Source organism: Osmerus mordax, chromosome 6 (assembly GCF_038355195.1).
Source record: "Osmerus mordax isolate fOsmMor3 chromosome 6, fOsmMor3.pri, whole genome shotgun sequence".
Taxonomy (NCBI): Eukaryota; Metazoa; Chordata; class Actinopteri; order Osmeriformes; family Osmeridae; genus Osmerus; species Osmerus mordax.
This window is the reverse complement of record NC_090055.1, coordinates 2,914,604-2,942,530: the sequence shown is the minus strand read 5'-3', so window position 1 is coordinate 2,942,530 and position 27,927 is coordinate 2,914,604. Positions and strand designations below refer to the sequence as shown.

Sequence of the window (27,927 nt, the reverse complement as noted above, 5' to 3'; positions counted from 1 at the left end):
AACAATAAGAGGTTTGTCTCAGCAGTTTGCTGACTTGCAGTTGCTGTACACCCTTTAGGATTTTGGATTACAGTCAAATAAAACAAACTAGCAGTACTTACTTGAACATCTATTTATTTGTAAGATACATATACAAACTTAAATTATTCATAGAAATTCCTCTCTTGCATACTGTACCAGCAAAACAAGGAGTAACACAGACATTTATACTCATATGTTATTTCGTTTTTTCCCCATTTCACAATTTTACCTTCAGTAATGGTGTCTTTAATAGTCAATTTATAATCAATTACACATTTTTCCTTGTAATATAGCGAGTCTACAGACTCTACAGTAATTATGTACAACAGAACCAAGTCTTGCACAAAGACATAACCAATATTATACCCTAACCACTCTCTCGATAATTCCCTTCCATCCCCCCAGTTTTTCTCACCTCCCTCCTAAGGAGGTGGTCCGGCAAGAACAATAAAGTGACAAAGGGAGGAAAGAGGGAAGGAAAGAGGTGGAGGAAGAAGGAATATAAGTGGCGAGGCTATATAATCTAACTTAGTAGCCAGGGAGTGAGAGAGGAATACAAGGGTGGTTTAAAAGACAGACGGCTTATTACTCTTGAATGAAGAAATGTCACTTAACTCTGCTTTCCTCTTGAAATGAATTTAAAAAAAGTTACCTCAGGTCCTTGCTGAGGTGGAGAGGATAGAGGAAGACTAAAAAGGGTGTTAAGATGCACAATTGAGGAATATAACACACGCCCGCACGCACATTCTCAATCCCTAAATTAAATACCTAGGATGAAGGAGGGGAACCGCAGAGATGTCCGCCAGAAGGACTAACAGTAAGGTCCACTAAAATGATGACTAGTAAAATTATAAGAGTTAAAATAGCAACAGTAGTAATAATAAGAATTATATTAATACAATAACATAGTGATCATGAGTTACATAGGATTCAATGAAAAATCAAGGTGTTTTTTTTTTTAAAAGGGAATAAAAACGTCTTGGCTACAGAGGTTCTTTGGCCCTGTCAGCCCTCATATATCCTCTGGTTTAACAACTCAAGTCCAAAACCCCTTTAAAACTCAAAGTTTGGATGAGGCGAGCAACAAAATAACGTCCCGTTAAGAACAAGGATGTGCCCAATGACTGTCTCTCTCGCCTCTTTCCTTCATGGCTATCGAATGAGAGGCACAGGAATGCTTGGTAATCCCCTTACTGGCGTCTGCTATAGCCAATCACAGGAAGGCAAGGCCAGACCGGTGGGTAAATGAGCAGGAATGGTGGCACTGCCAAAAGTTGACTGGAGCCAAGTTTGTCATTTCATCCCCGAATCATCTGTTGTCTTGACCCCATCTGAATGTCAGCTTTGGTGGGAATACAACAGAGAAAAAGCAACCAATAAAACAAGGATCTTCCTAATCGATCTCATAAACAACGGTATCGTCCAATCGCATCGTCCTTAGGCAGGTGGTTGGGGGGGAGCCAGCCCCCTCATGTCCCACAGAAACAAGCCAATCAAAGACGAGACGGTACAGACCACTTCCTCAAAAGCAACCAATGATTGCTTTTCCCCTCCCCAAAAGTCCAATATGTATAAAAAAAGAAAACAAAGACATCAACAGTTAGTCAAGCAGTGTGATGTGAGCACGTCCCAGCAGGATGTCTGTGTACGGGATGGCACCCTAACCCAGCTGCTTCAAGGCAACAAGGATCAAAGCAGGGGGGGGTTCACTGGCATCAATGGAAGCCTTAATACAAATGAATAAAAACTAATTCAAGTGTGGTTTGTGTGTGTGTGTGTGTGCGATGAGTACGTTTGTCTTTATGCCACTGGTGGTTCGCATGTCCTTTTTTGGTAAGAGAGAATCATTTGTTTTGTAGTTTTTTTTTTTTTTTAATACCCATTTCAAGTTCTTTATCCCTTCTTCCGACAGACACACACACAACCCTTTTTGTCTCTCACACTCGTTCTCGTTCGCTCCTGAAGATGGAAAGAAACAGAACTGGAGGAGGGCGACCAGAGGGGAGCGCTGGTGTGTTGCTCCTATGCAGACGTAGACAGAGAGATGGGTGGCGATTATGGGTGTGGCGTCGTTTTCTTTATAAAGGAGCGGATTGGTCAATCCAGCAGCCTATCAATGCCCCTCATCTAGACGAGTCCTGCGAATCGCGAGGCTCCTCCAGGCTGGGCTCCCCCTCCCGCTCCGCCTCCTCGCCCGGCTGCTCCGCACCTCCTCCGCCGGCCCCCTCCCCTGTCTGGGCCCCCGAGGGCCCGGGGAGGGAGGAGGAGTCGGGGGCCCCCAGACCGGGGGTCTCGGAGGGGGCGGCCGTCTGCATGATCTTCTGCCGGACCTCTCGGATCTTCAGCTGCAGACACACCTTGGTGGGGAAGATGTCCGAGTAGCGTGCCTGGAAAGCTGCAGTGGCCTGGGCTGCAGGGGGAGGAGGAGGCAGGGGAGAGAGAGAGAGCAGGAGAGAGAGAGAGAGCAGGAGAGAGAGAGAGAGCAGGAGAAAGAGAGCAGGAGAGAGAGACAGAGCAGGAGAGAGAGAGAGAGCAGGAGAGAGAGAGAGAGCAGGAGAGAGAAAGAGAGAGCAGGAGTGAGAGAGCAGGAGAGAGAGAGCGAGCAGGAGAGAGAGAGGGCGATTGAGAGAGAGCGAGAGAGAGCGCAGGAGAGCGATATAGAGCAGGAGAGTGAGAGAAAGAGCGAGAGCGAAAGTTGAACTAAAATAGTTCCTGTCGGTTGGTAATGTTTCAGAAGTGCATACTTGTGTTTGTGTGGGTGGGCTTCTTTGCAGCCTTTACAGGAATGTGTGTGTGTGTGTGTGTGTGTGTGTGCGCGCGTGTGTGTGTGTGGGCTGTGAGCAGTCTGCAGTCCCGCCTTGCCCAGGAGCAGGGCTGCTCTGTATCAGCTGTTACAGTACAGGCTGCATGGCAGAACGGAGGAGAAAGTACCATCTGTACTAGTAGGCATCTGTCACATTAAAGTCATAAAGAATGAAACATTCACGCAGTGTGATTGGTGGATGCACTGTTCTTTAGGGGGCATGTGTACGGGTGCAGACTAGTTGATTCACAGTATCTAAAAAAGTGGACTCAACAACAGCATTTGAAAAGTGTGTGTGTGTCTCTGTGTGTGTGTGTGTGACTGTGTGTGTGTGTGTGTACACACCCGACGGGAAGAAGCCATGCTCCTGGAACAGCTGCATGACCAGGGCCCTCCTCTGGTCCAGCGTGCGACGCAGCGACGAGTAGGGCACCTTGTCAAACTCCAGCTCTCCCAGGATGTCCTCTCCGTCCGGGCCTGGGGAGGGACACACGGAGGGGGGCGCTGAACCGCCAAGGGGGGGAGGGGGGGTTAGTTTGGGGTCGCTGGGAGGTGGGTCTCTAATCCAGACGAGGCCAGGCTCTTAGAGAACACAGTCATCGCTGACACAGGAAGCCTAGTCCGTCAAAAACCACCCGTTTTTCTAAAAAGGAGTTTTCCAATATCCTCAAGTCAACAAACTGAAGGATGGATACACACACACACACACACACACACACACACACACACACACACACACACACACACAGTAAGTCAGGTTTGACTGGTGCCTGGGATGCCTTGGTGTGCGTTTGTTTACCTGGCCTGTCGAAGGTGAAGATGTCTCCCTCACACTTGGCGGCGCTCTTGGGGGTGTTGGGCTCCGAGCTGCAGCTGGACCTGCGCCGGCTCTTCCTCTTGGGGGAGACCGGGTCCTCCGTGGACGAGTCCAGGTCTGAACACACACACACACACACACACGCTAGGTCACTTGTACTAGAGAGGGGAACCTCCATATAAAAGCCAGCGTGCTCATCAACATCCCCTCTCCCTCAACCCTTCCACCCATCCTGCTCCCGTTTCCATTCCCCCGTTTATCCTGAGTGTGTGTGTGTGTGTGTGTGTGTGTGAGAGAGTGAGTGTGTCTGACCTGTGGAGTTCTTCCTCTTGCGGCGGTAGCTGCCCAGGATGGCGCGGGGGGAGGTGGCCAGGCTCTGCAGCGTGGGGGACGGCAGCACCTCCTCCGGCCGGAACTCGGGCAGCTCCGCGAAGCGCTCCTCGAAATACACCTCCGACAGCACTCTGCCAGACACACGGACACAGGGGCACGCAGGTGAGACACACAGAACAAGCCCAGCACATACACACACGTGACCATCCCGATGCACACACACGGGAAACACAGTACACACTTGCTCCAAACCGACACATCCATACACAGCGTTAGCGCGCGTGCTTACTTGTCCACAGAGTCGAAGGTCTTCTTGAGGGGGGGGGGGCGGGCCTTCACCTTCTTGGGAGGGGGGGCGTCTTTGTCGCTGGGGGGCGGAGGCAGGGCGGGGTCTGAGGCAGGGGGAGGAGGCAGCGGCGAGGAGGGGAGGGATTCTTTCCACACCACCTGGTGAGGGAGAGAGCAGAGAACCACGACGGGTTTAGCTTCGGAGACCTTGGATAGATCCTTCGAACCGTCCAATCAGCCATCAGAGAACCGGGAGTGGGGAAACGCCCGGTCGTGCGCGTCGTCATGGGTACCTCTTTGTTGGCGCTCTCCTTGCCCCGCGGGTCCGAGGCGTCCCTCGCTCCCTCCGGGGGTCTCTCCGAGGAGGGGGGCTCCTCAGGAGGGTGCGTGGAGGGGGAGGCCGTCCGCTCCGCCTCGAAGGAGAAGCGGCTGCTCTCCTTGTCTCTCTCCTTGTCCCTCTCCTTCCCGCGCCCTCCTCCTTCGTAGCTGCCGACAGGAATGTTGGCCACCGTGGCCTTGACTTTGTGAGGGGGCTTCACTGGGTGCTGGGGGAGTTTAAGGGTGCCTGGGCCGCTGCCTGATGAGAAAACAGATGGATAAGACAGAAAAGAGCAGGGTGTGGGTTACCATCAACTGACAGAAAAAAAACGAACAAAAAAAGAAAGGACTCCCACGTACCGGGCGTGTGGGCAGGGGGAGGGGGGCTGGCGGGCCGTGTGGAGCCCGCCGCGGAGCCCGCCGTGGAGCCGTGGTTCTTACTGGACGTCTGTCTGTCTGTCTGACCGTGCGTCTGTAGCTCTGTCTGCCTCTCGGCCTGTCTGTCTGTCTGGAAGTGAGGCTGTCTGTCTGCCTGCCTGTCTCCCGGCCTCTCGGGGGGCAGGTGCCTGTCTGTCTGCCGGTCAGCAGGGGGCTGGGTGTGGGGGTGGGGGGCTGGGGAATGTTTGGGCAGGATGTGGGGAGACATGCTGGAGGCGCTTGAGACTGTATAAACCACGCTGGGGGGCACCGTCGTCATGGAGACCACCCCTGTTGCCAAGGTGACACTGGGGGAGGGAGGGTAGATGGCGGTGACGATCTGGTTGGTGGTGCCGGTCACAGGAGATGGGGCGGAGGGCAGGGGGGGCTGGCCTGGAGACAGAAACCAGTGGTTACAGTAACCACGTTAGTTACAGTAACCAGAGTTACACCGACCCAAATGACAGAAAGTAACTTAGGTTGGCTGGTGGCTCGGTAACAGTATGGGTTGTCGTCAACCTTCAAAATGAAGGTCGGTCTGTCAGTCCATTGAGGGCTGAGGTTTAGTGTGTGTGTGTGTACCTGCTATGAGGGGCTGCATCAGGGGCTGTCCTGGGGGGGCGATGGCTGTGAAGCCCAGCGTTGCCAGGGGCGACGGGACATACGCAGGTCCGGGGGAGGGCAGGGGCTGCTGGGAGGAGGAGCCGGTCGTCGTGGAGACCAGAGGCAGAGGGGAAGCGACTCCGGGCGTGGACTGGACATAGGTGATCCTGAGTTAGGAAGAAGATAGGAGTTGTGGAGAGTGTTAGGGAGGTATTGATAAGCGTGTGTGTGAGAGTGTGTGTGTCAGGTGGCTGAGCGGTTAGGAAATCGGGCTAGTAATCTGAATTCCCTATCGTGCCAAATGATGTTGTGTCCTCGGGCAAGGCACTTCACCCTACTTGCCTCAGGGGAAATGTCCCTGTTCTTACTGTAAGTCGCTCTGGATAATAGCGTCTGCTAAATGACTAAATGTGTGTGTGTGTGTGTGAGAGAGTGAGTGAGTGAGTCAGGATATGCACAGAAGGGGTATGTAAAATTGGACATACAAAAAGAGAACCTATTCTAGTGAAGGAGACCAAGAGAAAGACAAAGAAAAACAAGTGATGAGATATAAGAGGGAGAGAGAGAGAGATCTGCTGCAGTGAGGGTCAGTGGGTGAGTGTGCACAAGCAGCAGCTAGGGCTGAGGAGCTCAGTGTGTGGTGTTTGTGTGTGTGTGTGTGGTGTGTGTGTGAGTGGTGTTTGTGTGTGTGGTGTGTGGTGTTTGTGTGTGTGTGTGTGGTGTTTGTGTGTGGTGTTTGTGTGTGTTGGAGGAAGTGAGGGGGCGGCAGGCAGAGGCAGCCTGGGCCACCAGAAGCATGACTAACCCACATCACACACACACACTAACAGGAGCTGTTCCGTTAAAGCTGCATCGCCTCCACTGTCTACGCTTGTCCAAACTCAAACACACAGTAACCTGGACAGGTGATAACCTCAATGACTAGTGTGTTTCCCAAGGTCTCTGACTGATAACGTTGACCACACAGAGAGGAGGAGGGGTGGGGTGGGGGCGTCGCTGGTCCTACCTGGTGGGAGGAGTCGGCAGCAGCACGGTCTGGGGGGCGGAGCCAGGGGCCACCATCGCAGCCGCTCCCATGGTTACGGGGAAGGGGCTTCCGGGATGCACGGCTCCGCCCTGCGAGAGCTGTGATTGGACGACTGGCAGGGGAGAAATCTGGATGAGCTAGGTGAGGAGAGACAGAGGAGAAAGAGGGAATTAGAGAGAAGAATAAAAAACACGGAAGTAAATGTAAAAAAATTCTAATAATTACATGTGGACGTTTGGATCCTGAGAGATTCCTCACCTTGCCTGTCTGAGCGCCATTCTGGACAGGAAGAGGCGGAGCCACGGTAGGAAACTGCTGGGAAGGGGCTGTCCTCACTGTTGCCATGGGAACCAACATCTTGCCCTGGAGGACTGGGGATTGTGTTTGCACTGCAGGACAACATGGAGAGGGAGATTGAGAGAGAGATTGGGGAGATGAGATCAAGGGAGAGAGGGAAAGAGAGAGAGACAGAAAGAGAGACAGACAGAAAGGGAGACAGAAAGAGAGACAGTGTCTAAGTGTTACTTGCTTTACCAAAAAGTACACATTTCTGACTGAGCAGCAGAACATTTAGCAGTATTACATCGGACGCTAGTGTCTCACCTCTGGCTCCTGGACTGACAACGCCTACTGCTGGACTGGAGGCGTACCCCGACAGAGAGCTCGAGCCTGGCTGCTTCCCATTGGCCAAGGACACGTGTGTGGGCGGAGCTGTGGGCAGGTTGAAGATACTGGTTGGCTGGCTGATCTGCTGAGGGGGGCTCTTGGGGTTGGTGCTGGCGGAGAGGGTGGGCAGGATGTACTGGACCTGTGTGATGGCTTTACCCCCAGGGGGCGCTAGAGAGGAGGCGGGGAGGAACTGGGGCTGGAGCAAGGGGAGAGGCAGGGGTCCGTTGGTTTGGCCGTGCTGGGAGGTGGAGACCGGGGCTGTGGGCGGGAGCTGGTGCTGGGATATCGGCTGGTGGGAGGAGCTGATGAGCTGGACGGTAGGTTGTGCGTTGAACGCGCCTCCTAACACCAGATTGGTCACTACCCCCCCAGGACCCGCCCCTGCCCCTACGGCATTGGGTGAGGACGAGGAGAAGTACCCACCCCCTACTGCTGTCCCACTTCCTGGTCCAGAGCCAATGAGAAGCTGTGCCTGCTGCAGAGGGAGGGACTTCCTGTCAGGCGGGTGCAGGTTCGGCGCGCCCCCCCCGTCTCTGGGTTTGCTGGCGATGGGCACCGGCGTGCTGACCACAGGACGAACCACGTTGGTGACCACCGTAGAGGCCACTCTCACTGCCCCCAGGCCCAGGAGAGGGCTCAGGCCCAGGGAGGCCACGGCGGAGGGAGGGGGCCCTCCGGACGGAAAGCTGGAGATGACCGACTGGCCTGAGGAGGAGAACGAGAGAGCGAGGGAAGCCACTCCTCCTCCACCTCCTCCTTCAAATCCATCGTTACGCTCCCCCTCTCCTCCCCCGCCTCCCCCCTCTATTCCCCTCCTCCTCCTGCGGTCTGATAGTCCCCCTGTGTTCCCTCCTCCTCCTTCATAGCGTTTGGTCGGGTAGGAGGAGAGAGATACACTCCTGCCATGTGGCGCGGGCCGGGAAACGGAGGAGGAGGAAGAACAGATCACTGGAGCGAACACTCGCTGGATAGGGAAGAAGAAAAGAAGACAGCAAAGAAGAAAAAAAAACGTTGAAAAAAACGCCGTCCTTGCCTTCGATGTTTTTCCCCTCGACCGGGCTATGAGAACTAATTTCCCTTAAGTGACTTGTCTAGATCGAGGCAAACAACCAGATCAATAGTACAGGCAGGCAGAAGTCGAGACCTGGTTGTTTACCTTGCGGCTGCTCTCGTCCCCGGACGCGTTGTCGCTGTCGCTGTCAGTGACCCTCTCCTTACACTTGAGGTCTATAGAGCTGCTGGGGTAGGGGTCCTCTGCAAGGTGGGAAAGGGATCGAGAGTTCACGCACGCAGTGTTTTGGGGGGTTATTGGAGAGCACTGCAGCATTATGGGTAACGTAGTCTTTTCCGCCCTGTAGGCGGGGCGCACAGCCGGTGCTCACCGATCACGTCGTCATCCCCCTCCTCCTCGCAGATGACCATGCGCTCCTCGTCGCTGGTCATGTCTTCGCTGACCCCCCGCTGGGAGCGAGAGAGGGGCGGGGCGCGGCCCGCAAACTGGCCCCCTCCGTCGCCACACATCTGGGAGGGGAGTGTGGGGGGAGAGAGGGGGAGGAGAAGCAAGAGGGGAGATGGGGGAAGGGGGAAGGAGCGATGCGAGATGAGACAAGAACACAGAACACTCAAACTAAATCTACAGTATGAAGAATCCGCTCGTCTTAGGACGGGGAAAGTGTTCCATACCTGGGCGAGCTCTGCCAGGGCCTGGGTGTTGCCCCTCTCGCTCCTCTCCAGGCTGTGCATGGCACTCTGAGAGAAGGCCCGCGGGCGGGTCAGCTTGGCCACGTGACCCTCGCCCACAGCCCGCTCCGACACGCCCGCGAGGCCCGCTGCGACCCCTTTCAGCTCCGGGCCCAGGGACAAGGACTGGGGCTCTGCTGAATGCAGAGGGGGGAGGGGGAAGGAAGAGAGGGTACTTTGTTTAAGACTAGCTCAGAAACAACAAGTGGCCGATGTGGTTAGTTCTGCAGTGCTCGTGTGTGTGTGTGACTGACTGACCCGTGGTCTCAGACATGCTCCTCTCTCTGATGTCTTTGCCCCCAGGGACCCCTCGGCCCTCAGTGCCGGCCTTCTTCCTGTCTTTGTTGCACCACTTCCAATCTGGGTGGGCCTTGAAGTGGGCCTCTTTTACCTGCACACGGGACGGGGGGCACAGGGAAAGGTAGGATGCTTGTAAAAAGGTACAACGCGAAGAGAATACAAATACAAAACAAACACATTTGCTAATCACAGTATTCGGTTGTGTGCGTAAACAAAGTTAACCATTTAAATCATCAACTGGACAATTTTATGACAAATGTTGGTTATAGTCCTGTGTGTGTGTGTGTACCTGGAAGGCGAGGTCATGGTACTTCTGCTTCTCCTTGGGGCCCAGGGCGTACCACCACTCCCCCAGGATCTTGCTGACCGTGCGGTTGTCCTGGTTGGGGTGCCGCTGGTGGACCAGAGCGCGGTGGCGCTTGCTGAAGATCATGAACGCGTTCATCGGCCTCCTGATATGGTCCTTCTCCCTCTGAGAGAGAAAGTGTGTGAGTGTGGAGATGAACTGACAACCCCGCCTTACCCCCATAGCAGATCTACTAACAGTACTCATGACAGAGAGGCAAGCTGACACGGTCGAGACTATATGTATAGTGGGTCAGAGGGCTGAGCAGTTAGGGAGTCGGGCTATTCATCAGAAGGTTGTTAGTTCGATTCCCGGCCGTGCCAAATGACGTGGTGTCCTTGGGCAAGGCACTTCACCCTACTTGCCTCGGGGGGAATGTCCCTGTACTTACTGTAAGTTGCTCTGGATAAGAGCGTCTGCTAAATGACTACATGTAATGTAAATGTATATAAAACTAGCACTAAGAATGATGGAGAACGTGCACTGCATAGCAACTGGAGATGGTGGTACTGAGAGAGAGGTACCTTTCCCGGGCTGGCCTTGTCTCCATCTTTTGGCAGGGCGCTGAGGGACTGGGTGCGTCTCTTCACCGGGGTAATGGAAAGGGGCTGATCAGGTAACACACTAGGGAAGAACCTGTAGGGGAGGGAGGGGTATGATGCATTGATTAGACCCATGAGCTTGGTAGACTCATCCTCATTATTTGAAACTAAGCACAGCCCTTTAACACTCACACACAAAACCCAGGAACGAGGCACGGGCAGGAGAAGGCACACACATTATGGAGGTTTCAGGAACTGTCACTCTCACAAACCCACACACACACACACACAAACACACACACACACAGTGCAAGTGGCTTATCTCCCAAGAGATAGTTTAGTAGATTCAGCAGGCAGCTCGTCCATGTCAATGGACTGCTGCCAGGCCACTGCCTTTCATGTAGTGAGACAACGCAGAGCCGTGGACGAGATGGAATGCCTTTGTCTCTTTGCCCTGTGTTGACTCCATACCCTGGGCTACACATGACAGAATCAGTACACACACACCTCAAAGTGGAGAGTGTGTGCGCGCGTGTATGGCCACTGGCGTGCTCACAACCTGGCGACCAATCACAGACGCGCGCGTACGGCTTGAGTAAGGACACTTACGGGTCGTCCACGTCACTCTCTGTCTCGCTGTCGCCCCTCTCCCTCTCCGCCTCCCTCTCCGGGGGCGGCTCCTCCGTGGCTGCGATGGGGCGAGGCGGAGGACCCCTCTCCAGGGTGGGGGGTGCCTCCACGCATTCCTGGAGCAGCACAGCACCTCCCTGAGACTCTGCGGGGCAAAACAAGCAGGGGTAACTTAATAGAGACGACTGAAAAACCATGAGGATTGCGCGCTCGCCGTTTCAACAGGGTCGGTCTCGATGGAGCTGAGGAGATATTCTTGGCACGTTATGCCGATGAGTACCTGTCTTAAGGTTAGCCGCTGGGGGGTGGTGGACTGGCTGTTGTCCGTCCACGGGTTGAGTCGAGGCATCTGATTGGGTAGGTGCCAGGAAAGGCACCAAGGAATGCCATGGAAACACAGGAACAGATCGCGGCTCCACATTGGTCCACACTGCAAAGTTAATTTTAAAATGATTACATTCATAACAATTCATTATTATTAGTTGTACTAGTGAGACTCAAGCTGATCACTTCTTCATACTTTTCACATAAGAGACGTTTTTTATAGTAATGGGAAGCTGTACTGAAAGTAGTTTTGGTCAATGCTTCAAAGAACAGAAGTACAATGTCAGTAACCCCTATACAAAAGGTGTCTTGTGATACTAAAAAGCTAGTATAAAACTTAACTGTATCCATCCATTTTACACCATCCACACACAATAACAGCGCTTACGACAGACAACAATCCCTCCCCAGTACCCTTCTGTTAGTAGTCGGACGGAAAGGATCTTGACCAATGAGATTACTAGCATAATCTAATAATGACTTAGTATGCTTTACTGTTTCGTTGTATGCACTTACTGTACTCATATTGAAAATGTACACTGATATGTTTCGACAACGGCACAATGGTAGTGATATTTAATTCACATTAGACATGTATAGTAAATAGCTGTTACTGACCGAACATGCTCAATCCTTGACGGAGGTATTGAGGATTTTCTGATGAAAACATGGCTGAATACAATGCTAGAGTTTTTAAAAAAAATGCCCGGGAGAAACGTCCAAGGAAAGGTGCCTCTGTAATATTTGTTAAAATGTCTTGCGTGAAAACATCGTGTATCCGACTCAGAAATTGAAAACTCCAGATGAAAGCAAAGACATCAGGGTTCGATGTAAACTGCGTCGATTTGGCCCTTCAGGATGGCATCACTCACAATTTCATAGCACCAGACGCAATTCTTTATGATTTGCCCTTTTATCTCTGTGTCCAATATTTTAACATGTATACTTCTCCACATAAGGGCTATAGGTACATTAGAGTCACGCTCTGCTCATGTTGCGGCATTCTGATAACGCACATAATGATAACAATACAACATTCGAAGGATGATAACTAAATTACAAAGTCCCAATGCAACGATATAAAGGCAGCACGTCGAACAGATCTGACTTCTCACTGGAAACGTCGTCCTTCTTGTGGTCCAATTACCCCTGATGCCCCCTCTTCCTCTGTTTGTTTACATTACTAGAGTTGTGTGGTACTGAAAGGGTTAACTAGGCCTCTATCTCATCCACGGCATGTGTTATTACATCAGGCCGACACCTACGCAGTCATTACGGGGAATATTTTACATGTCTCCAGGCCAAACCTCTTTGGTATACGGGCGGACAAATACCTCGACGATTGTTTCAAGACATAAGCCACCTCCAGGGTTTAGAAAACTGTCGCACGACTACCATCAATGTGGCTATGGCTAGCTAGTTAGCAATATAGCTAACTAGCCGAAACATGCTAACTGTGTATCTAATTGCTACTAACTTCTTTCAATTTCGACCTGTTTTTAAAGGGACAAGGATACGACCATTTTCATGGAATGGCTATTAGCAATCTGATGAAACGAGTGTACAGTACTAGGTTAGCCAGTGTTTTATGCTGGCTAATTATTCAGCATGGCTTTTTTCCAGTCACGCTTGGTCGTTTTTTCATAAGACAACGGTGTCTAGCTCTACGGCACAGGCTATTAAACCCATGTAACTCTCGGTCTGGAAGGAGCAGCTTGCAACTTAAAAGCAAGGCAGGTTGTCTGGTTTGCTCGACACAGCACCTGAAGACGTAAGTGCGCCGTTCCAAACTAGACAGTCCCACGGGAACGCCCCTGACCCTGCACCCGCAGAACACAAAGCAGCTAAATAAACGTTGCTATTCATTTCAACACACCACCAATAAATGATAACTACACACAACTCCTCACAACAGGATTTGAACTACTGCCTCCCGTAACTGTTACAAGGAGACCTTTCTAATTAGTAGGCAATTATAACTCGTCTACTTGAACCTAAATACCACACGTTACTGCAAGGTATGTACTTTCCTTTCAAGTTAGCGAAACTGTACTGTAGATACAGTATGTAGGCTAACATGAAATCAAAAATCTACTGTGCATACACAACAAACAATGTGACCATCTCGTACTGCTGGTGATTTGCTCACTCCAGCTATGTTCTGACAGACTTTTAACCCAAGTGCATTTCAACTGGTGCATTAATCTATCACCACCTCACACGAACCCTTAAGTTTAGATCAATTTAAAAATGCAGTTTCCCTGCGCTATCCACATTTAATGTACAATTCCAACCTTCTGCTCCCCCTCATATAACCTAACCAGTTTGAACCTAATCGAGTGAAAATGTTGCTAGTGGCTGGCTAAGTTGTTGAAGTATTGGACCAGTATGCTGTGAACAGCGGAGGTGATGATGATAGTAGCAAACATGAGAACTCTTGGACTGAAATGACAGAACGAAAGATTAGACCAGAGGCGTGGATGATTCTTCTCTTCAACAAAAAAAATAAAGAAAAAAAGAACTACAACGCCAAAGCAGAAACACAAAACGGAGAAGCTGTTATACAGTAGTCGTTAAAAAAAATCGAGGGTTTTGTAAAATACAGAGAGGATGGCAGCTTTTGAGGTCCGTCTGCACCAGGTTCGCTGCTTCGCGCGGAGGTCTCCCCCCACTAAGGCGCGCACACCCTTCTGTCCGCTCGGTCGATGTAATTGATAGTAACGAACAAAAATACGTTGTCACTTCATCTTGCTGGAGGTCGATTGTATTCCCTTTGATTTGTTCTCTAACGCTTGTGTGCCTCTGTTACTCCTTTGGTCTCTCTCTCTCGTCCACTCCTTCTTCCTCTTGTTGTAAACTAGGCTGCCCCCTCTCGCTCTTTCAGTGTGTCAACCTCGCCCAAGCGTGCCCCGCCCCTTTTTAGACCTACGCTACTACATTGGTCAAAGCAACCACCTGTCATCCCGCCGCCACGACCGCTGATTGGTTCGAATGTGCACTGGAATGTCAGTCATATGCTAATCTCATTCTGTATATCGGTTAGTCATCATTGGCAGACAATGTGAAACGGAACAGATAAGCAATATAATGTAGGTAAATATCGGGCCATCAATTCGTATAGACTCTTGCGACATTCAGTCGTGTCAACACGTTGCTGTTAACATTCATTTACTGGCCTTTCATTCCTACAAAACAGTAAAAACTTTGTGTGCAAATAATATATTCCCCCTCCATAATTTGCTAATGGTCTGCTTCACGTAGTAAGACCTGATTGATTAACGAGGCCACAAATCAAACACACACTGAAATGTAGGACAACGAATGGCTTGACATAAATTGGACAAGTCCCGCCCTCACCCCAGTAATGTGAACGGAACATGCAATACTTAAATCGTCCATCAAATGTTTGGAGGGCGCTTGTAAATTACGAATCGGCGTCCAAAAAATACACTTGCCTACATAAAGCCATCTGCAATTATGTAACCAAAGAACATTTCTCTACTTCAAACTCAGTGTACCACTGATCTTTTGAGTGCACGTGAATTTCCCCTCTTGGACAGGGAGTGTTTGTGTTTGACACTGCTTGAGGTAACATTTGACTGATTGCTTTGCACCACCTGATATGGCGCATCATGTAATGAGTCAGCAGCCAGACACCCATAGAGAAGCAAAAAGAAGGGGTAATGAAACTAAACGCTTCTTCACAAACCACTACTACAACTACCACTATAACCAGAATGCTACCAATATGGTCACTGAAATCCAACAGTTAGTGTGTAGTAAGCAAATGTTATTTGCCACTTAATAATACAAACTTATCGACTAATATATTCAATCCACACATCCATATTAATATACAAATACATCAGAAAAATACGGTTGGCCAATTGTGTATTTAGTAGTTTGAATTGGGGTTAGGGATTAAGTCTACTGCTTAATTTGTTTGAAGACACAACAAAAACTGCAGGAGACAGGTGATGTCATTTTCCATGATAACCAACCCTTTCAGTCCAAGAAGCATTCGTTTTCGAGTTTTCCATCGTGCAGTTTTGCCTCCTCCAGACAGAATTTTAAACGCGCACACACAGATTCTTATGCACCAAACCATGAGAAAATAACGAGAGGGAGGGTTTTCAAGTGAGGGAAAATGGGTGGGAAGGGACAAGAGAAGTGGATAGTACCAGAAGGTAAAAATAGACTTTAGTCCTTCTGTGCAGGGGAGGTAGAGAGGGAGGGAGGGAGGTAGAATGGGAGGGAGGGAGGGATGGAGGAAATACATTGTGAAAACAGAACTTCTCTTATGGGAGGAAGGGTGGAGGGGCCAGGCACAGGGAGGGTGGGATCACAAAGGCATGGCAGGGAACACACAAACACACACTACTAACACACACTACTAACACACACTACTAACACACACTACTAACACACACTACTAACACACACTACTAACACACACTACTAACACACACTACTAACACACACTACAAACACACACTACTAACACACACTACAAACACACACTACTAACACACACTAGCTTTACAGTCAGCTACCCAAAGATTAGACAAGCAAAAGTAGGGAGGGGTTACTAAGCAGAAAAACTAGGAGCAGTGCCCCCGGAGTAAGTATGGTGTCAAAGTGAAAACCTATCCTGTCAGCCAGACACAAGCACAATGGAAGGCGGGACTTGTGTGTCTTGACTAACCAGTCGGTGCGTAGGCAGGTTTGAGAGCCGGCCAATGAAGGCCAGTTCCACTGCCTGAGATGATCCCCTGTAGTAAACAAGTTCTTAACCCTTTCAGTTCCCTGACTGCAAAAAAAAAAGGACTGTAAATAAACCTGATGAACGTCTAAATTGCCCATCAAGGTGGTTTGACACAAGTCAGAACTTCATCGTGGTGACTATTTCACTCTGCGGTCCCCTGGTCATGTAAATGTGGTATTTCCATGACTTTTGAAGCATGTAGCGTTAACTGAATGGTTAAAGTAATTGATATTAGAAGAGAGAAAGACAGAGAGACAGAGATAGTTTGTGTGGTGTGTGACTGAGAGATTACAGTTTTTAAACTACAGCTCAGCCAAGGCAGAAGCATAGTAAGAGAGGAAAGGAGAAATCCGCTCAGCTCTGGTCATTCATACAACACTAATTAAGAGAACTTTTTGGAGTAATCGCTGTAAAGCTGTAGGAACTGTATTCGGAGTACTACCGAAGGATAGTATCATTTTATTTGCCGACTAATTATTCCATATCTGTAGCCTTTCGCATCGTCAAGACATTTCCTCAGTGTCAAATAACGGCGCCACAAAATCAATGTCGAATAACGACGGTGCGGAAACAGCAAACAATGACATCACACACACACACACATACACACACCCACACGGGCTCTGACAGTCACCGTCTGGTAGACGTGAACGCGGAGGAACGACAGCTCGAAACAGATGGAGACAGAGAAAGGGAGAGAGTGAGAGAGAGAGACAGAAACAGAGAGACCCCAAATTCCCCCTCAGCGAGCACTGCTGAGTTTGGCTGAGGTGCACTGCTGTCTCTCTGATTGGCGGAGGGTTGTGTAGGTGTTGGGGGATTATGCTGTTCTCATTCAGTGTGTGTGTGTGTGTGTGTGTGTGTGACTAATACCATCTAATGAAGTGCAGTTTCACGTGACCCCCTTACCTACCTGGAACATCCACTCCAGCCCACCACAATTCACTCATCTCTCACCTGACATCACATCCATCCAGCTCTCCTCCTCTACTCCCTCCTACATTCTCTCCAACCCCGCTCCCCCCCCCCCCCCTTTGGTATTTTTCTTCACCCAGCCAATCATTTGCTCTTTCCAATTATAACTCGATTCAACACCCCTCGCAGTTACCATGGTAACAGCCATGTTGGGCACAGGTCCGCATGTCACTTGTGGTGACCGATGGCCAACCTAAACCCGCCAAGTCTGCCCCCACAAGTCCTTGCTCTCACTCCGACACACACACACACACCTCCATTCCAGGGGTAGTCGATAACATATGTAAATACTTGTCTGCCATCAAGGTATATGGCAGGTAATGCACTGAAGAATTAGCTTACTCAGAAGTAATGTTATCAATAGTTTTTCCTCACTCTCCTCACCAATAGTTTTAGACAGTCTCCACCCCTTCATCCTCCAGCTCTGGATCTGGGATCAGCCATCAGTGGCTCAACCCTCACCGCAACCATTACAGAAGAAAAGTTCAAACTGACCGGAGGACATTGTCTAGACGCAAAAATCGAATCTTCCTTCAGTCTACTGACAGATGTAATGGGTCTGTCTGACCACCTGGGGGCAGAGTGAGCCTTCAGATAAACGTCCAGAAAGACGACCACGACAGCCTGAGAAAACACTCTGAGAGGAGGAGAGGAGGACCAGACGGAGGAGGAAGGAAGATGATTTGAATAATGAGCATAAAACTCTTGGACACTTCCACACTCTGACTTTGACTCTGAGCATTGCACAACTGTTATACCACCGCCTACACCTAGAGTAGGGCAAATGTACCTTTAGAATTTCCTCCAAAATGTTAATCAAAGTCTAGTGCCGGTGTCCTTGTGTATGTGTCTCTGTGTGTGAGTGTGTGTGTGTGTGCAGTTCTGTGACTAGAAGCTTCTCTGAGACTGTGTAAATGACAGGAGAGACTCTGATGTGGTTGTTGCCATGGCCAGGGAGCCTGTGTGAGGGGCTTTGAGCATTACGTAAAGGAAGGGGGGGGGTGGAAGGGGGGGGGATGTTATTCCCGGGTATCCGTATCCGGGTAGACCAGGATGGAGTGAGCGAGTGGAGGAGAAGAGAGGGGAAGCCACCGCAGTGTGAGGGAGAGAAGGGTTATGAGGCTCCAGTTCACACGCTGTGGTTTCGGGGAAGACGAGAGACGCACAGGCAGTGGAGGGAAGAGGAACGAACTGCAGGAAGACTAAAAGAGTGTGTGTCCGTATCGTGGGTACGTGAGAATGACATGTTTCTGAAAGTCTGCCTGGAGTGGTTATGTGTTTGTGCCTGTCTGTCATTAAGTGCCTGTCAGTCATTAAGTGTGTGTGTGTGTGTGGTAAGGTGCAAAGCCAAGAGGTGTGTTAAGATGCAAAGGTCTCTGGTGTATAGCTTCAGTAAAAAAATACAAAATAAAGTGTCAATTAATTTCCAAAGCCTTCCACAGAACAATCTAAAACATACATTTATACACACAGGCCCCTGACACCCAGTAAAAGATGAGTTACAATTTTGTAACAGAGGAAAAAGTTTACTAAAAGTATTTTAAATTATGTCAGTGTATTATTGTGTTTTCTTGTAGACTAAGATGTATGTTGACTCCCAGTTCCATCTCTCCTACATGCATTTAAGAAACAGCAATAAGTAGCAGAACATTTACTATATAATTGATATATATATGTTTTTCTTGTTATATAGGCTAGTTGTCTCACGTTTCAATTTTTTAAATCTTTTTTGATATGATAAACCACTGAACGTAAGAGATATAATAATAATAATATGGTCCGTCACTGAATATTTAAGTGTATACACTGCGGTAAGGTTCCCAGCTACAGAGATTTGACCTCAAGCACTTCAAAGTCAATTGCAAATTCAGTTTTGGGGGTGGGGGAAAATATACACATGATGCTTAACTGAGTAATTTCATTTACACATACATTTTGACTGAAATGTCAGAGTTGAAAGAAAAGCCTGTGTTTGTGTGTGTGTGTGTGTGTGTGTGTGTGTGTGTGTGTGTGTGTGTACTTTCAAGGGGAGAGGAAAGAGGAACTGCAGAGCAAAGCACACTGACACAGAAGTTTCTGTTTTCCAGTACCATGTACGTTGTGTCAGTGTATGTGAGTGTGTGTGAGTGTGTGTGAGTGTATGTCAGTGTGTGTGAGTGTATGTATGTCAGTGTGTGTGTGTTCGTCCGTGTGTGTGAGTGTATGTCAGTGTGTGTGAGTGTATGTCAGTGTGTGTGAGTGTATGTCAGTTTGTGTGAGTGTGTGTCAGTGTGTGTGTCAGTGTGTGTCAGTGTGTGTGTCTATGTGTGTGAGTGTCTGTGTGTGTCAGTGTGTGTCAGTGTGTGTGTCAGTGTGTGTCAGTGTGTGTGAGTGTGTGTGTCAGTGTGTGTGTGTGTGTGTCAGTGTGTGTGAGTGTGTGTGTCAGTGTGTGTGTGTGTGTGTCTGGGTGTGTGAGTGTGTGAGTGTGTGTCAGTGTGTGAGTGTGTGTGTGTCAGTGTGTGTCTGGGTGTGTGTGTGTCTGGGTGTGTGAGTGTGTGTCAGTGTGTGTGAGTCTGTGCACGGTTGCCAGATGTGACATTCACACTTTGCTTTATGGTCACACACACACACAAAACTGTACACACTCCATACAAAGCACACCTGATCAATCCTGTTTCCTCCTCTTCCTCTCCTCGTCACATTCATCTCTTTTTCCCCAATGCCACTCATCTGTCGACTCCATCCATCCATTCTAGAAGAGGGTTTGTATGTGTTCTCTGGTCTGGCATTAACCCCCCCCTCCCCCTCCTTCTCTTTCAAAATGTGTGTGCATGTACGTTTGTTTTTTTCTCTGTGAAAGCTACAGTCGACATCGTTCACTCTTATCCCCCTCTCCTAACTTGTTTATCTCATTTATGCAACAAAAACCCTCTTCGTTTCTATGTCTCTCTATCTTCTCTCTCTCCCTTTCTTTCTCCTTTCTCTTCTCTAGCTGACAGAAACATAATACTCTTCAGACTGTGATGTATGCTATCAAATATACTGTAAAGTGCAATTTTCCAATATGATAACCAGATAATGCACATTAATTTATTATATCAGATTTCTTTATATCAAATTGTATAAAATTGCTGATAAAATAAATGTATGAAGTGTTTGTTTTTATTTGTTAATAGTATTAAAAACATACATTGTAACTTACTGAACTAGTTAACTATTAAAACTAAGCTGAACTATTAAATTAAGACTGGTGTTATGTGCATAGTGTTCCACAAAGTATAATAGTGTGCGTGTGTGTGTTAGTGAGTGAGTGTGTGGGTGAGTGACTGGGAATCCTGTACTCAGATCGTCATACACACACATGTTGATATCTCATGTGTATAAAGAGAACATGTTTCATGATCTGAAATCATCCGTCCTACACAAAACTCATGCACCCCCCTCTCTCTCTCTGCCCCTCTCTCTCCCCCCCCCCTCCCCCCTCTCTAGCTATGATATATTCTCCAACACGCTCAAATACAAGAGCTTACACACCCTCTTTCTCTCACTCAAGAGAGAAAACACCCACATGCTTTGCTTGTCTTTCAAAGATGTACGAAATCCAGGCGCTCACGCACATGCGCGCGAGCTCACAGAGTGACACTATTCATTCAATGTCCTTTCTGCTGCAGGAGAGTTTTCTGGATAAGATGTTTACACTTCGTGACCTCTCTATGCCTGCATGTGTATCTCTTCTTCGGTTGTGTGTACACGCACGCACACACACAAGCACCGTAGGAACCTGAACACACACAGGCACACAAATACACACCCCATCTAAGATCAACAGGGCCGGCTGGGCCAAAATGTCACACCACGAGTCACACCCCAAAACAGCGCGTCAGTGCAGATAGAAAAATGTTGATCTCTCTCACTCTCTCTTCTCAATCTTTCTCTTGCTTTCTCTCTCCTCAATCTTTCTCTATCTCTCTCAATCGCAGATACACGCACCACGCGCGCACACACCAATCTCAATCCCACACATGAGCTTGGAGCAGGGAACATTTTTCACGTACTCCCACACAGACTAGGAGACCGCAACGTGCGCACACGTATCACTGTGTACAAAATTAGAGTCCGACACAAATTCACACCCCAAAAGACCTCCTACACCGTTTCCACCGTCCTTTTTCACGGTACACACTGACACATAAACACACACACACACACTGACACATAAACACACACGCACACACAATGCATCATTGATAAGTGGTGTGAGGAGATAATGGTCCCTAGGGAGATGTTGAAAGCCAAACCCAACCTCAATCTCTTTCGAAACACACACACACACACACATACCTCTTCCTTTCCCATGGGACAATCCCTGTCAGTAACATCATATGGCTCATCAAGGTTAAAGGCGTTTGGGCTTGCATCGAGACAGACACAAACAGACAGACAGACACACAGACACACACAAAAACATAACAAGGGCTGGAATTTGCAAGCAAATTAGTTTTTTTCTTTTTTAGTCTGCAGTTTTAGGCCTAAATATTTGCATTACCATGAACAGTTTTGCTTAAGTTTTACATAACTGTATTTGAGTAAGTAAATAAGTAAGACTTTATTTATACAGCAGTTTTCATACAAGAATTGCAGCTCAAAGTGCTTTACATAAAATCAACAAAAACAATAATACAAGTGTTGATCTAAAACATATAACAAACCAAACTAGCCGCACTCTATCTGCGGTCTCTCGAATCCGTCTTACATCCGAGCTGCCACTTGCAGTTTCTAGTTTTTGAGGACTCAAGTCCTTGTCAAGATCATGTTTTCATGTAGCCTAATCCCAATTGTATTTCCAAAACTTTTACACTAGTCTCACTTTAACGTTTGATGATGTTTCATCACATTCAGGGACCAAAGTAAAAGCGTCAGAAGAAAGCCTTACAGGGAGAGAACTAGCTTTGACCATATCGTAGTGTTTACAGTAGCTGGATTGGTTATAGCAGACCCACAATTCATGGTAGGCTCTCTAAAGTACTACTGTACCACGAGAGGGAATAACACACACACAAGCTCCACAGTGAGAGGATTCAGTTCTCAAAGAAACAAAAAAACAAAATATCTCTCAGAAGCCCACCATTCTCATCTCATCTCCTCCTCCTTTCACGTGTCTTCAATCATCAACCCATCCTCTTCCATTTTCACTCAAAAATATGACACACACACACCCACTTTGTTTTATGCACAGCCAAAGGTGGTAAGTTGGTACATATCTGGCCTACATAGATGAAGCTTAGGTTAAAAAAACAAGGATGTTGATCCATAAAACAACCACGTTTCTGGAACGCATTGCTACAGCAGTTCATGTCAGGAAAGGGGAAAAGAGGTGAGGGAGGGTGAGGTGAGGTGAGGAGAGTTGAGTTAAATTAAGTATACAGTAGCTGTATACCTGATCTTTGAATGACCTAGAAGCATCTCTCTTAGCATCTCCAACAACTTGGCCAGTACGACCCTTAAGGTACAGCAGTGGTTTGCGTTCTGAAGATTTGAATAGGCTACACATTAGGCTAAACCAGTGGTCGGCCAGCTTTTTGATGTCAAGAGCCATGTTTTTAACCAAAATAGGCTGCGTTAGGATTCACAGTGGATGAATAGTTTGAGAGATGAAAACCACCGTTATAGCTTATCAACAATGGTTTTTATTGCCATCCATCGATCACAGCACCAAAAAATCTAGGTATTCTTTCAGCTTGTTTGTAAATGAATAACTTGAAATTGTTCAAGGGCCAAAGTCATACTGTCTGGCCTTTCAAAATGTCTCTTAATGTTAGCTAAATGTTTTATTCTGGGAGAACTTCGTAATGCAGATCAAACGTGCAAGCAACCAGGTCGTGTTTAACAGTGCATTCTTAGTTGAAATATCTAGGCCCATTCCTATTTTTACGCCATTTAAAAATTTCACCATACCACTTCACTATTTATTTATTTTCATGGTTTACTACACAGACCAGGCATGGTTGGGCCATGGATCTCCACCGGATGACACGGACAAAATAAATGGTTGGTTTAAAAACCAGTAGTGTTCGTACAGTACAGTCTCATTACCCATGAAATGTGCACATTCGTAAAAGTCCATGATGGCAGTCGGACACCTTTAAGCTGTATTCTCCAAAAATGTTTTACATTTTTATAAAGTTTTAGGTTTCTTATTATACATGGTCTTGATTAATCCTAAAATTGCGTGGGAGCCACACACGAGTGTTCAAGTAGCCACATGTTGTTGCTGAGTCACAGGCTAAATGCTTGATAACATTCTCGGTTTGACTCGCAAAGTAGGCCTACAGTAAAACCAGTCTTTCATGGCCTTCCCCTGGTTGAGGCCCCTGTTCAATCCGCCTACTGTCTTTCTTTCTTTACTTTTACATTGCTCCGTAAAATCTGTACATTTCATCTGTGTTTAAAGTTTAGCCATGGATCACTAAATAACCATGGTTACTGCTTCACTCACTGAGCTGCACTTCCCCCTTACGCACATGCACACACACACACACACACACACACACACCCTACTGACAACTGCAACATGCAGCTGACATATCACTCCCCTGAATAGACATAGCGTATGGTAATTTATCTGAAGAAAATGCCATTAAAATCCAGAACGACTATTCAATACAGCCTGTTCACCCACAACTGGTGTTATAGCCAAATACTGGAAATACCCTTCCAGGTTTCTTTTTTCTTTTTTTTCTATAAATAGGAGTTAAGTAGTAACATAAAGGAAGAAGACCAACCCTTTTCGTGCTATTAGATGGAGCACTCAAATAGTCTGGTCACGATGTACGGGACACATTAAACATTTGATATGCAAAAATATGTGCACTATGTAGGATACCAAAAAATATGCCAATTTCTTCAGTAGTTATTCATCTGTCTGAAGCTTGACTCTTTCCCACACAATTTCTCACTCTACAGTCTTATCGCTGCATTCAACAAATTCACACACACACACACACACACAGACACACAGACACACACACAGACAGACACACCACACACACAGACACACACACACACACAGACACACACACAGACACACACAGACACACAGACACACACACAGACACACACACACACACAGACACAGACACACACACAGACACACACACACAGACACACACACAGACACACACACTGATAGACACTGTGGTGTTTCTCACCCGTCCCGGGGCGTCCCATGATGATGTCTTTGCGTGGCGCAGGGTGGGGGTTCTCCGCTGGCAGGAGGAGGGGCAGCAGGGCGGTGGGGGAGGGGTGGCACGCCAACGGCTGCTGCAGCTCCCCCCCAAACACCTGCGCCCCCTGGGCCCCCCTCCCCCCAGGGCTGGCAGGGCTGCCGGAGGCGGGGCCTCCGAGCGCTGTGCCGACGGCGATCGAGAGCGTCTGGGCGGGGCTGCAAGTCCCCAAGGCGTTGAAGGAGGGCGGAGCCGAGGTCACCAGCACCAGGGTGGGGGCGGGGCTTCGGAGGAGGACGGTTCCGTTGGTCACCGTGGCCGCGGCATTGATGGGGACGGGCACCTGGAGAGCGGAGGAGGGCTGGGGGGCGTGGCTCGGGTCTGTGGAAGTTTTTGGACGCTCGGTGAACTTGGCCAATGGGACCTCCGGGTTTCTCACAATCACCGGGGAGTCCCGCAAGGCCTGCTGGGACACTGGGGCAACGTGGCGGGGCCCGGTGTCTAGGGGGAGGGGAGAGGGGGGCGTGGGGGATACCAGCAGTGGAGGAGGGGAGGCGGCGGTGGAGGAGGGGGGCCGGCTGGAGGGCGTGTTCACACCCCTGGGTCGGGGGAAGGTGGGTGTGTGCGTGCGAGAGTGTGTCTGTGGGGAAAGGACGCGAAAGGAGGCGGAGTTCATGTTGCCCTGCTCCAGTTCAGCCTTGGGGGGGTAATCGTGGGCATGCGAGGGCGGTGGCAAGGCCGGAGTTGCGTCAGACTTGCGCTTGCTGGGGCTCATGGGAACGGTGAAGGTCAGGTTGGTGTGGAAAGAAGGCTGGACTCCCGAGGGGTGTCTCTCCCTCTCGCCACCCCCCAGGGCCCCCAGCTTGGCCCCCGTCCCACTGGGTTGCCGGTGGCGCCGGTGGGGGAGGACCGGGGAGGCGGTGATGGGGGAGAAGTTGGCCGGGCGGAAGCCAAAGAGCGGCGAGGGCGAGGGCGAGGGTGCGGGGGAGAAGGGCGACTGGTTGGAGATGGGCGAGAAGCAGGGCGTGCCGGAGCGGGAGCTGCCCAGCGACACCAGCATGGTCGCCGCCTCGCACTCGTCAAAGTCGAAGCGCGACGAGAAGTCCTGGGGGAGGAGGGAGGGCAGGACGAGGCGGGGCCGCGAGTCCCCCCCCCTGCTGCTGGCCTCGCTGCTGTCGCGCGACGTCTCGTCCCAGTCGAACTCGCTGCTCGCCCGCCCGCGCAGGTCGGACGGCGTGACCGTGCCCGAGCTGCTCCCTCCTCCTCCCCCGCCGCAGCGCTCCCTGTCCCCCCCGCCCCCCGCGCCTCCGCCGGCCCCCTCCATCTCCTTGGTCCTCATGGAGAGGTGGCGCGAGCAGTAGCCGCGCCGCTGCGACTCCTTCAAGCAGCCGTCCCGCGAGCACAACCGCCGCCACTGCTTCCCGTTGAACTTCTTGCGGATGCCGTTGGGCGTGCACACCACGTCGCCCTTCTTGTACTTCTGCTGGGCCAGGGAGAGCGGGGTGCGCGAGCGCGACGAGGACGTCGAGGTCGACCCCGAGCACCCGCCTTCTCCGGCGGGCGTCGGGGTCTGGGAGGGGGTGGTCTTCGGGTGCGGAGCACCGCCGCTCGTCTCCGTGGCGCACGGCGCGGCAGGGGAAGGGGGTGGGGGCTGGGGTCCGGCGAGGCGGTGGGGGGGCGTCCCCAGGCCCCGGACCACAGTGAGGAGGGGGGAGGCGGAGGGGAGGACCCCGAGGGGCTTGGAGAGGATGTGGCGGTGCTGGGGCGCCACGCCGGCTTTGGGGGTGCCGGATAAGGCCATGCTGAACTGGGTCACCTCCATGTCTTCCTCTGGGGTGTGTGGCTGCTTCTGTCTGTCTCTTTCCGCCTCTCTGTCGGGGTAACCCTGTCCCTCTCCCTCCGTGGCTCGGCCAAGCGCGATGCCAGCTACAACGCTGGCGGTGCCCGCCGGGGAGTGGGGTGGGGGAACGTTGCCGTAGTGATGCCCCCCCACTATCGCCGCAGGCGAGAACCCGTGACCCGACATGGCGCCGCCCTCTCCCAGCACCATCCCGATACTCAACTGACACACCTCCCTCTCCACCTCCATCTCCTCCCTCCTCTCCCGCTCCTCCCTCTCCCTGTCCCTCTCTCGCTCCCTCCCTCCCTCCATCTGGGGCAGCTCCCACGGGGGGGTGAGCAGACGAAGGCTCTGCCTGGACACCCACACGGCCTGAGACCTCCTCCTCTCCTCCTCCCCCCTCCCTCCCCCCTCCGGGTCCTCCCTGTCCTCGACCAGCAGCACCCTGTAGGGGAAGGACACCGCCGGATGGGGGTCCACCTGGGAAACGACCCCTTCCCTGTACGGCTGTCCCCCCCCGGCTTCCTCCACCCCCCCCTCTTGCAGAACCCCCCCGAAAGGCACGCACACGCGAGTCCCGATGGTCACGGGGCAACTCCCCGGAGGAGGGGCGTCCGAGATGACCTCCACGGCGGTCTCCTCCCCTGGCTTGGGGGAGGTCAGCTCCCCGCCTCGGAAGGGGTAGTGGACCAGCCCCTCCTCCCCCTGGAGCTGCACCTCCACGGTGCCCCCGCTCACCCTCCGCACCACCCCCGCCCGGAAGACGGGGGACTGGGCTGCCGAGGCGCTCTCCCTCACCCCCTCCTCCCCTGCAGCCGTCCACTTGGCTCGTCTGCGGGCCAGGACTCTCTGGTTCTTTAGAGCCCTGGCCAGGGCGTCGGCTAGTCCCCCAGACACCCTGGACCCACTGGGGCTGGGGGGGTCCAGGGTGCTGTGTCCGTGGTGAGGGCCCGTGAGGAGGTTGGGCAGTGGGGGGGGCACACTGTGGAGGGTGGGGTCCACGGCCTCCAGGTCTGCCGAGTGCTCGCTGGCTGTGTCTGTGGAAGACGAGCGTACTGAGTTAGGGGCCCCCTCGGCCTCCGTCTCCCCGCTCTGGGGCTCTCTGTCTGGGGGAGCTGCTGTCCTCGAGGCCCCTGTGGGCCCGTCTTCCACCAGGGGGTCCCCAGTGTGACTGTTAAACCCCGGATGCATACGATCCTCACAGGTTAACACACCAGGAGCCAATGAGAGGCTACAATTGCTACTTCCTATAGAACTGTTACTAATGCTGTTACTAATGCTGTTACTAATGCTGTTACTAATGCTGTTACTAATGCTGTTATTAATGCTGTTACTGTTACAGATACTACTGTTACAATTACTGTTGCTCATATTGTTTGTGTTGGCATTACGGCCATCGATATTACTACTGTTGTTCCTACTGTTGTCACTACTGCTGTTACTACTATTGTTACTAATGGTGTTACCATTAGTCTTGGAGATGTCGTTACTGACAATCAAGCTGTTGGAGTTGTTGCCCTCAGTGTTGCTGAGGCTGTTGTGGTAGCTGTGCTGTGTGTGGGTCTGGGTGGCAAAGGGGGGGCTGGCGGTGGAGAAGGCGGGGGTTTTGCTGGCACAGTGCTGCTCATACATGTACTTCTTCTTGGGGATGCGGGCCTTGAACGTGGCTGTCTTCCTGCTGGAGACGGTGATGGGGCTGGGGGTGGTGCTGGGGGCCGGGCTGGGGGCCGGGGGGAGGGCCGGGGGGAGGGCCGGGGGGAGGGCCGGGGTGAGGGCCGGGGGGAGGGCCGGGGGGAGGGTTTTGATCCCGTAAGCCCCGCCTTCCTTCACCCCCTCTCCTCCCTCTGTGGGCTTCCTTGCCGTCTGCAGTCGAGGCCCCTCCTTCTTTAGGGCTTCGCCGCTGCAGATTGGCTCTTTCGGTGAGCCGCCGGGAGCGGACGGGGTTTGTTTGCGCGTTGTAGGGCCGG

General features: G+C 50.8%; 1 protein-coding gene across 2 annotated transcripts; it reads right to left on the bottom strand.

Moving 5' to 3' along the window:
• Positions 1-97: 97 nt before the first annotated feature.
• On the bottom strand, positions 98-27,661 carry cicb (capicua transcriptional repressor b). 2 transcript variants are annotated; one of them, XM_067237730.1, is made up of 22 exons: positions 27,133-27,661; positions 26,032-27,093; positions 24,106-25,989; positions 11,135-11,284; positions 10,834-10,999; positions 10,207-10,318; positions 9,626-9,808; positions 9,295-9,427; positions 8,980-9,170; positions 8,679-8,817; positions 8,453-8,550; positions 7,231-8,260; positions 6,886-7,016; positions 6,607-6,764; positions 5,580-5,767; positions 4,941-5,390; positions 4,556-4,839; positions 4,264-4,421; positions 3,954-4,114; positions 3,624-3,758; positions 3,170-3,301; positions 98-2,431 (listed from the first exon to the last, which is right to left on the bottom strand). In XM_067237730.1, the coding sequence occupies exons 1-22, from the start codon at positions 27,590-27,592 to the stop codon at positions 2,145-2,147; spliced, it is 7,692 nt and encodes a 2,563-aa protein (XP_067093831.1). In that variant the 5' UTR covers positions 27,593-27,661; the 3' UTR covers positions 98-2,144. The 2 variants fall into 2 exon arrangements, with proteins under 2 accessions (XP_067093831.1, XP_067093832.1); XM_067237731.1 differs by lacking the exon at positions 27,133-27,661 and having other exon boundaries at positions 3,170-3,328; positions 3,954-4,105; positions 24,106-26,149.
• Between the last annotated feature and the right edge of the window lie 266 nt (positions 27,662-27,927).

Coding starts and splice junctions, on each gene's coding strand:
- cicb (XM_067237730.1), bottom strand. CDS start 27,592: ATGTATGAGCAGCACTGTGCCAGCAAAACCCCCGCCTTCTCCACCGCC. Junction 11,285..24,105: donor CATGGGACGCCCCGGGACGG/GTGAGAAACACC, acceptor TTAACTTTGCAG/TGTGGACCAATGTGGAGCCG. Junction 4,840..4,940: donor TCCCCCTGCCCACACGCCCG/GTACGTGGGAGT, acceptor TTTTCTCATCAG/GCAGCGGCCCAGGCACCCTT.